At 46.0% G+C, this 16,083-nt stretch overlaps 3 protein-coding genes across 3 annotated transcripts; 2 read left to right on the forward strand and 1 right to left on the reverse strand.

The window, feature by feature from the left end:
* Positions 1 to 90: 90 nt before the first annotated feature.
* CSUI_006059 (uncharacterized protein) lies at positions 91 to 7,132 on the forward strand (the record flags this gene model as incomplete). The annotated part of the gene is made up of 2 exons (XM_068066224.1): positions 91 to 5,037; positions 6,189 to 7,132. Coding segments are annotated over exons 1-2 (5,775 nt in total), but the record flags the coding sequence as incomplete, so codon positions are not given.
* Positions 7,133 to 7,709: 577 nt separating this feature from the next.
* Positions 7,710 to 12,764, forward strand: CSUI_006060 (uncharacterized protein). The gene is made up of 5 exons (XM_068066225.1): positions 7,710 to 7,840; positions 8,529 to 8,814; positions 10,081 to 10,403; positions 11,299 to 11,384; positions 12,297 to 12,764. Exons 1-5 carry the CDS (start codon positions 7,777 to 7,779, stop codon positions 12,357 to 12,359), a joined length of 822 nt encoding a protein of 273 aa, XP_067921800.1. The 5' UTR covers positions 7,710 to 7,776; the 3' UTR covers positions 12,360 to 12,764.
* A 530-nt stretch (positions 12,765 to 13,294) lies between these two features.
* Positions 13,295 to 15,318, reverse strand: CSUI_006061 (uncharacterized protein; the record flags this gene model as incomplete). Its single annotated transcript, XM_068066226.1, has 2 exons — positions 13,295 to 14,406; positions 15,273 to 15,318. Coding segments are annotated over 2 exons (333 nt in total), but the record flags the coding sequence as incomplete, so codon positions are not given.
* Between the last annotated feature and the right edge of the window lie 765 nt (positions 15,319 to 16,083).

A 16,083-nucleotide genomic window follows, 5' to 3' on the forward strand; every position in this document is an offset into this window, starting at 1 on the left:
CAGCGAAGATTGGGGTAGTGTCTTTCTTTCTCCAAATCGTCAAAACAAGAAGAGTATATTTCTTCTGCAAGGGGGACATGTCTTTATTCTTCTCAAGGAAATCCCGTAGTGGCTGCATCAAGAGGAGAACAGAAGACTTCTGCAATCGCGGAGACACCTTCTCCTGTGTATGTAGTTTCTTCTACTCACCCGATAATACGGTGTATGGACACCCGATCACATGAAGATGGAAATCCTCTTTCTTCTTTCTCTCCTGAATTCTCAACGCCTTCTTGTAGATCTTCAAATAAGGTGAAGACCTCTTCTTCATCTTCACAGGACCAAAGTGTAGATCTTATCACTTCTTCTTCCTCCTTGTCTTCCAAACCCTCTTCCTCCTCGTGTACATACACCGCGAATCTCCCTGAAGAAAAGTCTCCTATCTCTTCTTCCTCTTCCTTTTTATCTTCAGAGAGCCCTTTCTATCGCAAACCTAGAGCCACATCGTCATCCTCTTCTTCTTCTTCTACGTCGTCTTTCTTACCTTCTTCCTTAACAGTAGAAGAAGAGAAGAAGATATCTGTGAGCTTCCCTCATGAGAGTCTGATAACGAACGGCCTTTCTTCCTTCTCTTATCATCCTTCCTCGTCACTTTCATCTGATCACCTTTCCCTACCGTCTGTAGCGAGAAGCGAAGAAGAAGGCTACGAGGCAAAGTCTTCTTACTCAGCATCGAGAGCCTCTATCTTATTGCACATTCGAAGTGTCAAAACACATCTTTCTCAAGGGGTAGAAGAAGCGCCGATCCCACACGTCGGACGAATAGAAGAAAGAGGAAAGAGAGAAGAAGAAGCGAAAGGCCAGTACGGAGAAAGAGGGTTTCACTATGAGGTCTACCCCTCTTCTCATCAGCATCGACGTGACAGCAATCGACATGATGACGACAATCGACGTGTCTTACTCGATGAGGGAGCTCCTCACAGAAGATTTGAAGGAACGGGGGTTTCTACGAAGAGCTTTTCTCTATCAACAGAAGCAGGACCCCCGTTGTTGTCGATGAGTAACTATATTTCCGCAGAACAGAGAAAGTACGGAATTCCAGGAGGAGAGATCTTTTCTAAGCAGAATCTCAGGTCTTCTTCGATTGATCCTTCCCCGAGTGAGTGTAGTTACACCAGGAAGAAGGAAGGAAGCATCTCGACAAGAGAAGCAAGTAAGGGGTCTTCATCCTCTCTACCTTTCACACCTGTTGTCCATCCATCGCATCGACCTTCTCCTCCTCCTCCTCCTCCTCCTCCGTCTCAAGGGTTGACTTCTGATAACGGTGTTGTTTCAGCTCTCTCGGTTCCTACATCTTCTCTCATTCCCTCATCTCCTTCCTTTCCTTCTTCTGTATCTTCTTTGCATCCTTCTTCGGCGTGTGCCTCTCATTTCCCTCCTAAAACTCTCTTCACGCCCGGGTACGATCCGAGAGATTCTATCGCTTCCTCTTGTTCTTCTTCTCGTCTTAGTACTGAGACAGGTCCAACTGTGCGTTGGAGTGTATGTACACCAGGTAGAGGAGGTGAAGAGGAAGGGAAGGAGGATGCGAAGCACGACAACGACGAGAATAAAACTTTCCAAGTGATTTGTGAAGGAGATGTTGGTGTATATGAGAGGAATGGATCTCATCAAGCAGGAGGTTTAGGTGAAGAGAACGACATAAAAAGTCTTCCTTCTTCTTTTTCTTCTTCACATGTTTCACGTGACTTCCATGCGCTGACAGGAGACGGAAGAAAATCCGAGAGGGCTATTCATACCGACACCGCGATCTCTTCTTCTTCTCCTTCTGTCCTATCCCTCTCTTCACACTCTACGGTGACTCCGACGCCTCCTGTGACTTCTATTGTTTCTTCTTCTTCTTCTCCTAGTCTTCCTCATTCTTCTTGTCCTTCGGGTCCTTCCCCTTCATCTTTTCTGCCTGCGTCTCCTCCCTCTTCTATCTCATCTTCTTCTTCTTCTGCTGTCTCTTCTCGGCAAGATCAAGACGGTCCAAGTGATAAGAGCTGTACGTACACCAAAGAGCTCATCAGTCCCACAGCCGTCAAGCCACCTCCATCGTATGAGGAAAAGAGAGAGCTATCTCCCTCTCCATCTTTCTCTTCATCTTCTCTCTCTTCCGCAGATCTAAAGAAGGAGAGAGAAGACGGAAAACGCGAGAGCGAGGAGGAACGACTAGGAAAGAGCAGCTTCTTACAGCAACTCTATCCTACAGAAAAGAAGAAGGAGAAAGAAATACCATCCCCATCTATTTCATTCGGACCTGAGAAGGATAGAAGAAGTCTTTCATCGTCGGAAATCTCTCTCACGACAAAGAAGGAAGGTCAAGTTGCGAAAGAAGAAGAGAAAGAAGATCATATTCTCTTAAGAGGCAAGGGGACTTCCTTGTCTCCCTTCCCATGTGATTTGGTTCATCTACTCCATTCAAAGAAAGGTCACGAACAAGAGAAACATGCAGACGCCTCTCGCGCTCTCTTTCATTCTCATCAGAAGGAACCACATAGCGTCGAGATAATGAAAGCAGAAGAAGAAAAGACATCTTCTTCCTCTTCTTCTTTCTCTTCTAGTCATCGGAGATTGAGAGAGAGAAGCTCGTCACGTTCTTCCACTTCAGCGACCAGAGGGTGTGAGAAGAAAGCAAAGAGAAAGACCCAGCAGATACCCCTCCGAGAGATTTTATCTTCTGCTTCTTCTTTACGTAACTTGAATGATCCAGGAGAGAAGGGTACTCCTTTATCATCCTCTTTGTCTTTGAGAGAAGAAAGAGAGAAACAAGCTTCTTCTCTTGCTTATAATGATGGCGATGATAAAGATAGAGAGGTCCAAGAGAGGACCAGGCCAAGCAGTCGAATGGAGAGAAAGGTTAGCGAAAGAGAAGAAGAAGAGAAGAATGAGAGGAGAGATGAGAAACGCACTCTATCATTAATGAGAGAAAAGAAGATAGATCTCTCGCCACATGTAACGAGTCGCACAGCCGATGCCTTATTTCCGCCCTCGAGTGGCGTGAAAGACGGTGGAGACGGAGAGACAAGAATAGCCCAAATGAGAGACATTACCAAGCCGTCATCTTCTTCTTCGGGTCGGATTTCTTCTTCTTCTTCCTCTTCTATGGTCTCATCAGGTGTAATAGAGAAGAAGAAGAAAAACCCTTCTTCTCTGGATGAGAGGGATGAAGTGCGGATTTCTTCTTCTAAAGATCGAGATCTCCAGCACCAAGGGAACGACGGAAAGAAAGAGAAAGAGGGAGAAGAAGGACGTCGTGACGATCGTAGACTTCTTCCCCCCTGCCTAGAGAGAGAAGACCAAGAGACTATAAAGAAGCGGCGGACAAGTCAGTCCATGAGTAAAGATAGAGTAGTCATGGCGACGGTGCAAAAGGATCAAAAAGGAGATGAAAAGGAAGAAGATGATAAAGGAAAAGAAGATCAAGAGGAAGGGGGAACGCTCTCTTCTTCTTCTTCGAGTAGTAGTAGTAGGGTATCTACAGCAACTCCAGAGAGGCAAATGAGAGAACAACGAGAAGAAGAAGAAGAAAGCATCACTTCTCTCCACACATCGCCCTCTCCCTGTTCCTCTTCTTCTTCCAGTGACGCCAAGGAGAGTGATAAAGATAGGGAGAAAGGCAGTGTTCGTATTTTCTGTCCTTCTCTTTCTTCTTGTAAGAAGGATGAAATCTCATCTTTGTCCACATCAGCTAAACTGTCGTTATCTTCTTCTTCTAGCTCGACTCAGGGGGGTAGCAGTAGTAGTAGTAGGGGCCACACACCTACCTCCTCTCCTCTCTCTTCTTCTGCTTCGTCGTCCTCTTCTTCTGCTTCCTCTTCTTCCACATCTTCTTCTTCTCCTTCTTCTCAGGGGAGAGTAGGAGTGATGCTTCCTCCTGAATCTTCTTCTACTCGTCGTTTGAGGTGTCCTTCTCTTACCAAGTGTGTATCTTCTTCTTCTTCGTCTTCTGAAAAGAACGATCCCCAAGCAGGTAGACCAACCTGTCTACGTTTCTTTTCTTCTTCTTCTTCATCCTCTTGTCCATCAGCTGTCTCCTCAGGGCCAACGCCTTCCTCTCACCCCCCGTCAATTTTCACACCCTCCGTCTTAACAAGTCACCTCCCTTCTTCTTCCTCCTCTTCATCTCTACCTTCTTCACAACGTCTCGAGTCTACACAGTCTCGAGGGGGGTCAGTTGTCCTCCCCAGTGCATGCATGGTGACTCCCCTATGTAATCCATCAGGCTATCTTCTTCATTCTCCTCACCTTCATGAAACCCCTCATGCAAAACAGTCTAGAATTGTCTCACCTACCAAGCAATTTCTTATACGCAGATGTGGGGCTGACACACGGACAACAACATATCTCTCTTCTTCTCCTTCTTCCCCTTCTTCTTCTTCTTCTTCTCACCGTCATTATCCATATGTGTTTCATGGAGAAGGTCCTCCTTTCCTTCATCCATCTTCTTCGTCTTCGTCATCTCTCTACGATCACTACGTGTCTTCTTCTGCACTGTCTCAACAGCCCCTTCACTCTCTCCATGACTCAAGACATCGGGGAGGGGGAGAAGGCATTTACGTCCTTCCGGGCTCCTATTCCACCGCTTCGACCACATTCTTTCCTTCCTATCCGCGAAGCCTCTCGCCTTCTCGACGGTGCATGCCAACGGGAGAGCGAGAAAAGATTGCCGTCATATGCAGAGAAGAAGAGAGAAGACGGGATGTCCTAGGAGAAGGAGAAGAAGAACAGAGGAGGAGATCTCAACAGGAAGTGAAAGATGATAGGAGGCCAGTCATCTTCTCTTCTACTACTACTACTTCATCTTCATCTTCTTTTTCTTCTTTTCTTTTTCCTACTTCTTTCCAAGTTGTAGCAGAATCGCGGTCGTCTTATGAAGAGAGCTGCGGACGGTCGGATCAAGGGGGAGGGATTCTCACCGCGGGGAGGGAGAAAGAAGAAAGAAGAGAGAAGAAAGAAATGAGAGTGATAGGATACATGTTACTTCTCCTTCTTCTACTCTGTCTTATACGACGTGTAAGCTCTTTCTTCTCTTCTCCCCTCTTCTCCTCTCCTCTTCTCTTCTCTTCTTCTCTCCTCTTCTCTCCTCTTCTCTTCTCTTCTTCTCTCCTCTTCTCTCCTCTTCTCTTCCCTTCTCTTCTCTCCTCTTCTCTTCTCTTCTTTCCTGTTCTTTTCTCTTCTCGCTTTGTATTGCTCGATAGGCAGATCTTGTTGCAGTGTCTTTTCCTGTGGCTAGAGTGAAGGTTTCTCCGAGAGATTAAAGGAAATAGAAGCAGAAAGAATAGAAGCAAGGGAGAGGAGTCATGGGAATACTAAAAGTACAGCCTTGAAGAAGAGAAGTTTCTCTTCGTCTCTCTCTATACTCTATGCTTTCACTTTGTCTCAGGTGTATTCCAGCAAGCGTTCTACTCTCCTCTCTCTCTTCTCCTCTTTTAACGTTGTTCTCCTTCTCTCTTGCATGTGTGATCTCCCTCTCTGTCGTTTCTTTAGTCCGTGAAGGGTGGATAGATGAATGAATGAAGATCCATTCTCTCCACTTCTATCTTTCTATGCTTTCTCATCTCTCTCTCCATACATCTCGTACACTGCATCATCACACACGGCGTTCATATGCACATACCTATACAACTAGAGAAAGAGATACATGGACTCTCTATCTGTCTATCTGTCTACATACTTTATGCTATACATATGTATACATACATCTATATCTATTTGTACATCATGCATCGATTGCTTCTTCTTGAAGACGTTTCGATTGAAGTCTTTCTTCATGCTGAACGGCCATGCTTATGTGACAGTACTTACATACACTCCTCCTTAAGAGTCTTAGACCTAGTGCGAGTCTTCTCAGCAATACTAGTACTAGTAGTAGGGAGATTGCTCTTGCAGATGGAGAGATAGCGATGACTGATCGATCACCTCGTTATTCTCCACGCAAGAAAAGAAGTTAAGGAAACGAGAAAGAAGCTAAAAGAGAGAAAGAAAGTAGAGAATAGCCTGCATACACCTATCTATCTCTCTCTCTATATATCTATATTATATCTTTGTTTCTTCTTCTTCTTCGATTGACGGGCTTCGAAAGTGGTTTCTTCATACGAAACTTCATCTATTCTTACATTCCTACTTCTCTATGTTCTTTTTTCTCTTCTTCTTTCTTCTCTTAGATTTTCTTTCTTCCATGGACAGGTGTCACGCCATCTTCTTCTTCTCTTCCTCTTCCTTCTTCACCCAGTCATCATCTTCTCTTGTCTTCTCTTAGTGAACAACTTTCTTCTTCTGCGTCTCCTGGCATGGGCCCTTCTTCCTGGGATGAAGAAAGACTACGTCAAGTTCTTCAAGCTCTCACGAGTTCTTCTTCTTCTGGAAATCTTTCTTCTTCTACTTCTTCTTCTCTTTCTTTGCCTGGATCTTCCCCTGAAAGGAATGAGTATTTAACGTCTTTCTTCACGTTCATGCAGAGGCTTCTCCTTCGCTTCTCTCGTACACCTCGTGGCGAGAGTCTAGGCACTATGGCTACGAGCTATACTTCAACAAGAGGGAGAGAAGAACAAGAAGAAAGAAAAAGAAGAGGAGAAGGGGTAGGAGAGAGCTCTTTATATGGGAGAGAGAGTGACGGTCGATCTAGAGGTCATCTAGATGAAGCAACGAGTGACGGATGGCTGGGCCTGTTGAAGAAGTTTATGTATGAAGGAGAAGAAGAAAGAACAGGACTCGAGAATGCATCTTCTTCTTTCTCCCGGCAAGAGAAAGAAGATCGAGAAGAGAAAGAAGATCTCCTAAGAAGTCTATGGCGGTCGATAGCAGGAAGAGAAGAAGCGGATGGACAGACGGGGAGTGACTCTTCACTATCTTCTTCTTCTTCCTCTCCTGCCGTCTTTTCTCTGTTCATTAACGCGAATGAAGGAAGAGAACAAGAAAAAGAAAGAGAAGAAGAAGAAAGTCAATATGGAAGAGGAACAGGAGAAGAGAAGAAGAGGGTGCAGAGCAAAGCAAAAGAGAAGAAGAAAGGAGAAGAGTATTGGCATTATCGATCATGGAGGTCAAGGACACCCAAGAAATCCCCTTTTGCTGCGATCCTAGGAATTCTTCTTTTCATTCTCTCCTGCTGGTAAGAGGAAGATGATCTACGTATCTCTCTTGTGGCAGATACGGTCTTTTCTTTCCCTCTTCCTTTCTCTTCTCTGAAGGTTGAAAGAAAAAGCAACGACTCCTCATTACTCGAGTCGGTGGAATACCTCGGCTCTCTCTCTCTATATATATCTCTATATATACATATATATATCTATATCTATATATACATATATATATATCTCTATATATACATATATATGTATATATATCTCTCTCTATATATATATGTATATCTATATATGTGTATTGGTTGGGTGTAGGCGGTGTGTATGCATAGACACCTATGAATATGTTCAATATGGATGTATAGATGAATCTATATCTATATGTGTGTGTATATATGTAGGTGTATGTCAACTCTCTGAAGTAGTGAGATAGATGTATCTACCTTCCCCGTAGAGATAACTTCAAGACGTCCCTCACCCATTTCTCTCTATGTCGACTCCGATAGTATCAGCGATAGGAGAATCTTTCAGTTGTCTTTACTCCTGGCATGCGTGGTAGCATTTCCTTCTTTCTTTCTTTTCTTCTTTCTCGTTCTTTCTCTTTTTGTGATTTCTTTAGGATCCGATCTATGTGGAGGCCTTTCTGCAAGTGAATCAATTTGACCTAGTCGTCGAAATGCTCGTTATCAATCGGACGCATGAAACACTTCAAAACGTCACTGTCGAGCTCTCCACTCATGGTAAGCTAAGAGAAGGAGAAGGAAGAGAGCGGAGGGGAGAAGGAAGGGAAGAAGGTGGGACAGCAAAAAGAGAGGTGTAATATCTAATACCTATGGCTGGGAGAAAGAAAGAAAGAAAGGCGGGGCAAACCAGTGGGGGTGGGAGATGAGAGGGGGGCAGGAGAGAGTAATCGACAGGAGGAAGGGGTGATACGGACAGCTGAATTTTGGTCGCTGTGTTTGTCTTCGAAGAAATCGATCGGTCGATTCGATCGATGGAAAAGCAGAGTTACATTGCTATATGTCCAGCACTATCACTACATACACATGCATGTGTATCTCTCTATTGTTTTATATATGTACATATATACCTGTCTGTACCTATGTAGACAACGTCTTTGTCTTCCGCAGCTGGTATCATTGCGTTTCGTTCTTACACCCCACGAATCTCTTCAGGCTTGCTTCAACCGGAAGTGACCTTTAGATTGAAGCCGTTGTCTTAATCTCTGGAGGGTATCTTCTTACATCTTTTCATATCATGCTTTCTCATCTAGAACGACGTGAAGGGAAGGGGGAGGGCCTTCCCCCCCCCCTTTCCCTTCACGTCGTCTTTGTTTCTGTCTCGATCTCTGCATCTCGATAGAAGGTGTTTCTCTCCCCGGTTGTCTTGTTCTATATCTCTCGGTGTCCTTCCTCCGTTTTCATTCAGGCGACCTTAAGTTAGTCGATCGGCCAGCTCCCTTGCCTTTAACCGCAGGACAGCATGTGACTTTGCATGCATCCATTAAAGTTCGAAGTACCGAAGCAGGCGTCATCTTCGGATATGTGACCTATGATAAGAGAGGATCAGCAGAGAAGGAATGCTTAATTCTTAATGAGCTTCATATAGATCTCTTAGATTATATTGAGAGACACTGGATAGGAGAGCTCTCTTTCAGGAGTATGTGGGCCGAGTTCGAATGGGAGAATAAAATTCACATCAGTACTTCCTTCACGTAAGTCTTCTCTCTTTCTGCACTTCCTCGTTTTCTTAACTGCTTCTTTATCTCTCTGTAGAGGGAGATCTATATGTTCTGCTTCTGCGCTCCTGGAGAATATCACTAAGCTGTCTTTCTCTTGTCCTTCGCTTCTTCGTACGCACAGGCAGATAAGGTTCACAGGAACCTCAGAAGGCCTATTTTCTCTTCTTCAAAGAGAGATATGTATCGGCAACAAACAGATAGATAGATAGATTAAGGATAGATAGATAGATAATGTATACGCTGGCTGTGAACTTTGGTCTAAGATAGATAGGTAGATAGATACTCCTATGGGCAAGCATATTCCCCATGGAGGACTTTGGTTGTATGGCTGTCTTGACTTTTTATTCCAGACGTTTCGTCATATATAGAACTCGTGCATATGTAGGGGGTCGCGTAGTAGAAGACGAAGGAAAGGGTATAGAGAGGGAGCAAGGAAGGAGGAGAGGGGGGAAAGGCGAGGGCTCTTGTTCTTACCTTTCTTATGCTTCTTTCTTCTATTTATCAATCGTACTGAGTGCTGATAAGAAGAAGAAATTGATAGGTTTAGTAGGCAAATACAAAGACCCCTTCATCTTCTTGTATGCAAGAAGACACGATGTATAAAGTGTCTTTCTCTATCAGATCTAAAACAACTGACTTTGGAATAGGGAGATACATCTTCAGCTGAACAAAGTTTTCTTTCTTACTCTCCTTCTTCACTTCTCTTTAGCATCTCAATACGTACACGGATCCTGGGTCTCTATGAATGGACATATGTCTAAGCCATGTTGACCCTATGTGTATCTCTGTGTGTATATGAATATATATGTATGTTCGATATGTGGATTTCCTGTCTAGCTGTAACCGAACGTAGTGGGAATTGAAGGCAAGATAGATAGACTCATTATTTTGTCTTCGATTATCCTGATCTTCTCATGCAAGAGAGACGTGTCACAAACTGTCTGATCTTCTCCTTCCCACCAAGCTGTCTTTCAGTCGATCCCCCTTCACGCCTCTCCCGTCCTATGACCTTTCTGAAGCTTACAACTCTTTCTTGTCTCTTTCCTATTCTTTCTTTTTCTCCCTCTTCTTCTTTTTTGTCAAGACCTCTTCAACACCTTTCTCCCTTCTCTAGAACTTATATGTGAGGTGTGCATACACCTCATCTTCCCCTTCTCGTTCTCTTTTCACTCAGGAAGGAACGAAGTGGGTTTCTGTCGGTGTTTCTTTTGTTTCGTGAATGTCTTTTCTTTTCTTTAGAGATGTAACAGAGTTTCTAGAACACCTCATGCGAATGACAAATCTCACTGTTGTCGGCTTCAAGCCGCCACCGGGCGTCTTGAGAGGAAGTGGGGGGGGTGAAGGAAAGATGACGATGATAGGAAGCGGGGGAGCAGGAGGAGGAGGAGCTGGAGGTGTCAAGACAGCTGAAGCAGGGTTTAATGCCTTGCTAGGGGGTGAAGATTTAGCTAATGAAGAAGGAGATCTATATCTCCAGTCTGTTCGAAAGATCCCAACCCTCAGAAAGCTTTCAGAGGGCTGTTCTTTCTTTGCTGTCAATCTCTATTCTCGGAGTATCTTTGGTAAGTCAAGACACATGAAGGAAAGGAAGAGAGAGAGAGAGAGAGAGTCTCTCATAGATAAGGAAAAGCATAGACGACTGTTGAGATACAGCCTGATGGATCATGGTAGATGTGATAGTAGATATTTCTCGAAAGCCTTTAGTTTGAAATGGTGAGAGAGAGCAGATGTAGGTGGGTTAATATGTTCTTACTCAAAGATATACGTATGGAAGGAAGGTCTTCGTAATGGGATAGACATATCTCTTATGGCCCTGTCGGATAGATAGATAGATTAAGGATAGATAGATAGATAGCTTGTTGTTCGGAGTGGGGATTCTCCAGGGAAGAGAAGGAAGAATAGATGAAGGATGATGGGTTGCGCCTTCTGGATTCACTTCCAATGCAGATACTCTCCTTCCATGGATAGCAAGAGATGCACAATTGCCTGAGTGACTCTCCATGAAAAACGTCTTTTATACTATATGTCATATACCAGGTGTTTCTGCATCTCTCCGTAATTCTGTAATTCATGTATAGAAAGGTAATAGGATGGCGATGATCTCGGCTCAGGCATCCTGTTTGAATCGATTTCTACAACGAGGAATACATGTGCTACAGGTCTACTTCGTATAGGCTTCGATCTATGTATTTATGTGTCTACATATATATATGTGTATGTGAAGAGATTCATACATGGGAGATGTCTGAGAGATGCATGATGAATGGAGAAGAAGGGGAAACAAACACGCACGCCTGATTCTGTTGCTTTCTCTCCTCTTTTCATACAAGAGAGATATCATTTTCATGCAGCATCATTCTCTACTCGCCTCTTTCCTTTCTTCGACATCTATCGTCTTTTTCTCTCTTTTCTTTTTTCTCTGTGATGTGGTTTTCTTCTTTTCTTGCTTCCTTCCAGGTGAGGACGCTCTAGTGAATGTGAGCATCGAGAAGCTCCCTGGAGGAAAGCTAGCTGGGAGTATTCGTATACGCAGCCGTACCCAGGTATGGAGAGTCACAGTAGACCTTTACCAACGGAAATACAGATAGATGTATATATATGTATATATATATATATATAGATCGGGTGGATCTACATTTGAAATACGTATCATCAAAGACATTGATACTGCACGCGTGAGTGAGAGAGAGAGAGAGAAAGTGTGGAAGTGGAGCCCTAGAAATACGACTAAAAGGCCTTCCATTTTGTTATAAATGATCAGTGGTTTTCTAATCGATCGAGGAGAAAGAAGAAGACAGACAGAGAGAAGGGGATACATCGGCTGCATAGTTATAGGCATAGTTCCATCAGCATGATCGATTCGCATGAAGTCTTTGATGAACTGCTTATAAGAATAGCTGAATTTTCATCCACGTTCGATTCCTTTCGCTCCTTTCTGTAAGACGGCATACATCTATCTATAGACGGTAGGTACATAGGATAGAAGTTATAAGTGTGGATAAAAACAGTAGGGCTGGTGGGGTATATGATTGATGGTGGAAGAGAAGATTACATAGCTTGAAGATGGTTGATCTCTTGAGTTCATCAAGAAAACTGGCCTGTCACTTGTATGACTATGATGACTATAGTAGGATGACCTGAGAGGAAGGAAGAAGAGCGGCAACCTCCTTCTTCCCCTTCTGTAAGTGACAGGAGGTGAGAGAAGTGTATGACGGGGAAACAGGAGAGACAACTGCAAGCAAGAATAACACGGTACGCAGATAAATCTATGTACATAGGCATGTAGATGTGTAGATATCCGTGTGAATGTAAATGATGAGTTGATTGCTTATGATATTGGGAGACAGGGTGGTCGTGAAAGTGCTGGAAAAGAATGATACGGGGATGTGCTTTGTTTCTGTCTGTCGTCCTACTTCTTTTCTTCTCTCACAAATGACCTGACCTTTTCTTCACAGGGCATTGCATTGAGCCTAGGAGATCGCATTACAGTCGTTCAAAGAGGTTTGAGTGGATGCTAAGGAGATGTGATACTTTCCTTCTTCTTCATGAATAGAAGAAAGAGAAGAGACCGTTGAAAACGAAGAAGACAAGACGCTACAGTTGTATGAATTCATGTCGGATAAGAGAACGCACTAGAAACGATGACGTAGACACACGGGATCCCGGTTAGTCTTCTTCGCCGCTGTCTGAAAAGAATCTGAGGAGGGTTTCTCTTCGCTGAAAGACAAGGAAGATTTATATGAAGAGAAAAAAGGAAAGAGAAGAGAACGAGGAGGAAGGAGAGCATACTCAACTACGTGTGCATGGGTCGACTTCTATATGGCTAAAGAAAGAAAGGTTGGGAGGGGAGTGTTGGTGTTTCTTTCCTCTGTTGAAAGGAGAGTCTTTTCATACTCTATGGTATCTGCATGGAGCTGTGGCGCCCGTATGTAATGCTGCCTTAGTTAACAGACTAGTGGTGGATATGTGCGATGAAAGGACGCTACTCCGACCACGAACTACGCAATAAATCTGTCATTGTCGTGTGACGGAGGTGTACAAATCAACAAGAAGAAAGGGAAGGAAAGGAGGGTAGAGCTTCATCATTGGCGAAATCATAAGGAGACTGTGTCCCGTAGTTGTTAGTCAAAGGTTTTTGAGAGGGAGAAAGCTGGTAAGAGTGGAGACAAAAATTAGATGCTCTATATTAGCAGGGGACATGTAGGAGCGTCTCTTCCCCTGGCTGATAAGCAAGGGCACAGACTGAGGGGATGATTCTTTTGAGTGAGTTTTGAATCACCTTTCCGTTGTTGCGACGGAAAAACGCTCTTCTCACTCCGACTGCCGACAGTACCAGAACTACGACTACTACTCCTTCCAATAGCTCTATCACTACTATGATGAATCATACCATGACTCTAGCTGCTGGTGAGAGACACAACGGAAGGAACCTGGGGGCAAGTGTGCAAGTCAGACACGGTTCTTCAATCGAGCTTCTCAGTTGAGAAGTCTTACTCTTCTCGTAAGTACATGCGGCTGTGTCACTCCAAAACGCGCACACGGTGCGTGCCCTTTGAGCGCGTAACATCCTTACATCCATCCGCCCAACCCCACCACTATAAGCGGGCGGAAGACATAGACGGACCTGTGGAGAGCATCACCACTTATAATCCCAGTTCTACAGACGGTGAGATCCAACAACTCGGTTCAGGTCGCGTCAGTAGAACTCTCAGCCTCGGTGTGAGCTGCGATGGCCACCATAGTCAACGGAGGCTCAAGTGATCCGCATCTAATCCACCGCTCTTCTGACGGGCGGTACAGTGCCGTACAGCGAGGGCAGGCGAGTTCCCAGACAGGGCCGGAGAGGAGTCTTTGGAGCATCCGGCGCGGGCGGAAGCGTCGCGACCCTCATCCCTCAACACGGGCGCTCTCATCATTTCTTCGGCGGAAGCGTCGCGACCCTCATCCCTCAACACGGGCGCTCTCATCATTTCTTCCCCCTACAGCCCGGGAGGGCGACAGTGCCTAGAAAAGGCGAAGCGAAGGAGAACCCAATCACACAGGCGGCCCACCAGACGCTGCCGTACCATCCACTGTATAAACGCGCACGGACTTCATCGGTGAAGAGGCGGGTGACTTGGACGGCATCAACCGTATGCACGGGGTGCTTCACTTCCATATGGAAGGGATCGGCACTATCTAGTCCAGACACCGGAACCGCGCGCCCCTGTATCTCACTGTCCCAGATACTCACAATAGAACGCCTTCTGTGCTAGGCCAAGTGGCGACAGAGGCTCGCTAAGAACGAACTACGGCAGGAGAACGGATGGGCCTTGTGGAACTAGGCCCCAGCAGAATCCTCGATTCAGCGTTCGCACAGCTCAATGGCCCAACTGACGACCCGGTTGTCAATGTGGTTCTCAGCGCGGGTATGAATGCGAATACAACGCAGGAACGGGAGGAAACACCCCTCGGTGTGGGGATGCCGATGACCACGCTCGAGCTTGAACGCCGCTCGACAGAATGGGAGAGTCGCACTACGGAGGACCCAGGTTTACACCGGAACTTCCGGGCGAAAAATGACGCCTGAGGGGACAGCAGCACACACTACAGGAGGCACAGTAACTCACTCCAGCATCGTGAGTCTACTGTGCTGGTGCAGTGGATTCAGCGGAGATTCTTTGTATGGTAAAATCGAGCGAGGAATATCAACTGAAACGATGTGCTTCTGCCCTAGCCTGTTACATCCTGGTACTTGTGAACCACAGCTCGCAGGAGATGCAGCTTGTTTCTCCATATTCCATCAGCCCCTTCAAGTCGGCAGTGTTCACACCCGCAGTGCTGACAACTTTCAACGGGAAGACAAAAGCAGCATGGAAGAATGTCCCCGAGCGCGCGACGTTTCTGCAGGTCGTTTTCTGCGGCGCGAGTGTGTGCGTAGGCAAGAGGCGCCTCGCCGTGGACGCCGCCCTGCATCAAGGGAACACCTCGAGCTCCAGTCGCTGCACCGGCGCACGTGAGATACGACATCATATGGAATATGGGTGGACGGACACTACACGGGGGATACAGAAGACGACGGACCTTGCTGCGGAGGGGCTATGAAGAACAGTATATCCTACCGCAGAGAGGATGTAGGGGGAAACAGCAAACAGGTAGCTACCCATCACCTTTCCCCGAAGAAGCTCTCACAAAAGGCGATGCAAAGGGAATCTCATCAAACACTACGGGCAACAGGCACTAAATCCGGACGGCCCACGCGACGGCACTATGGGGTCTCGAGGCCGGACGCCAGAGGAGAAACCGATGCAGGAGGAAAATAATGAATGGCAGGTCAAAGCCAAGGCTGTTACCACCAAACTGCGAAGTGGGTTGGGGAACCATACGGAAGGCCGCACAGATGGCCACTGAGGTATATACAGGTTCAGTTGGAGAGGTACCGTTCCACCTACCACGCCAGACTCTCTTCTTGAGGGACTGCCCAACAGACGCGAAGCCATGAACAAGAGACTCAGGTTACCTTCTGAAAGGCAACAACAAGGAACCGTGACGTTCACGTGTTCGCCGGGCGTCGCCTTTTCCATGTGGTGCTCGCAAGCCCACCCCTGATGCGCCTTCAGCGTAAGATCCGCCGATTCGCAGCGAAAAGAGCTACCCTGACGCTATGTCTCGTGCGTTCCCTTCCTGCAGACGCGATCAATTAGTTCGCGGTAGCACTTGACCGGACACCCCACTCACTCCTGCAAGGGAGATCACTAATGTCAGGAGAAAGAATCTACTGTAATCTTCTTTGGACACAATAGATCACTTCCCGCACCGTGCCAGTGTCACAGGAGATCGGCAAAACATCTCATCTACCCTTTCTCACGTACGTTTAGTGACTCGCTCTCATTACGCGCCTTCGCTCCGAACACACGGTCTATGCTGAAGATTCCTCTTGGCTGCAGTCACTGCGTCTCAATCTCCTCTCTCCTGGTACGGCACATGGCCGTCGTGTAACAGATGAATTTACAGCAGGAGCACTGGAAGATCCAGGCTTGGATAGAGCAACTGCGGCGTGGTATCTGACATTCTTCAGTGGAGGGACTTCGAGTTGTCTGGACCTCCGAGTGGTAAGCACGGAGAAGCTTTCAGAATCGGCCTTTGCGCCTGGCCTAAGCAGCATGTGCGCGTCGTCGTGATCCGGGGACGGCTGGGGTCATGGTTATTGGGGGAACGTTAGATCAACATATGCACTGGTGAAGTGTAAAGGCTGCCGCAAGA

The sequence above is a fragment of the Cystoisospora suis genome, assembly GCF_002600585.1.
Source record: "Cystoisospora suis strain Wien I chromosome Unknown contig_3026, whole genome shotgun sequence".
Taxonomy (NCBI): Eukaryota; Apicomplexa; class Conoidasida; order Eucoccidiorida; family Sarcocystidae; genus Cystoisospora; species Cystoisospora suis.

Coding starts and splice junctions, on each gene's coding strand:
- CSUI_006060 (XM_068066225.1), top strand. CDS start 7,777: ATGCTCGTTATCAATCGGACGCATGAAACACTTCAAAACGTCACTGTC. Junction 10,404..11,298: donor CTATTCTCGGAGTATCTTTG/GTAAGTCAAGAC, acceptor GCTTCCTTCCAG/GTGAGGACGCTCTAGTGAAT. Junction 11,385..12,296: donor GTATACGCAGCCGTACCCAG/GTATGGAGAGTC, acceptor TTTTCTTCACAG/GGCATTGCATTGAGCCTAGG.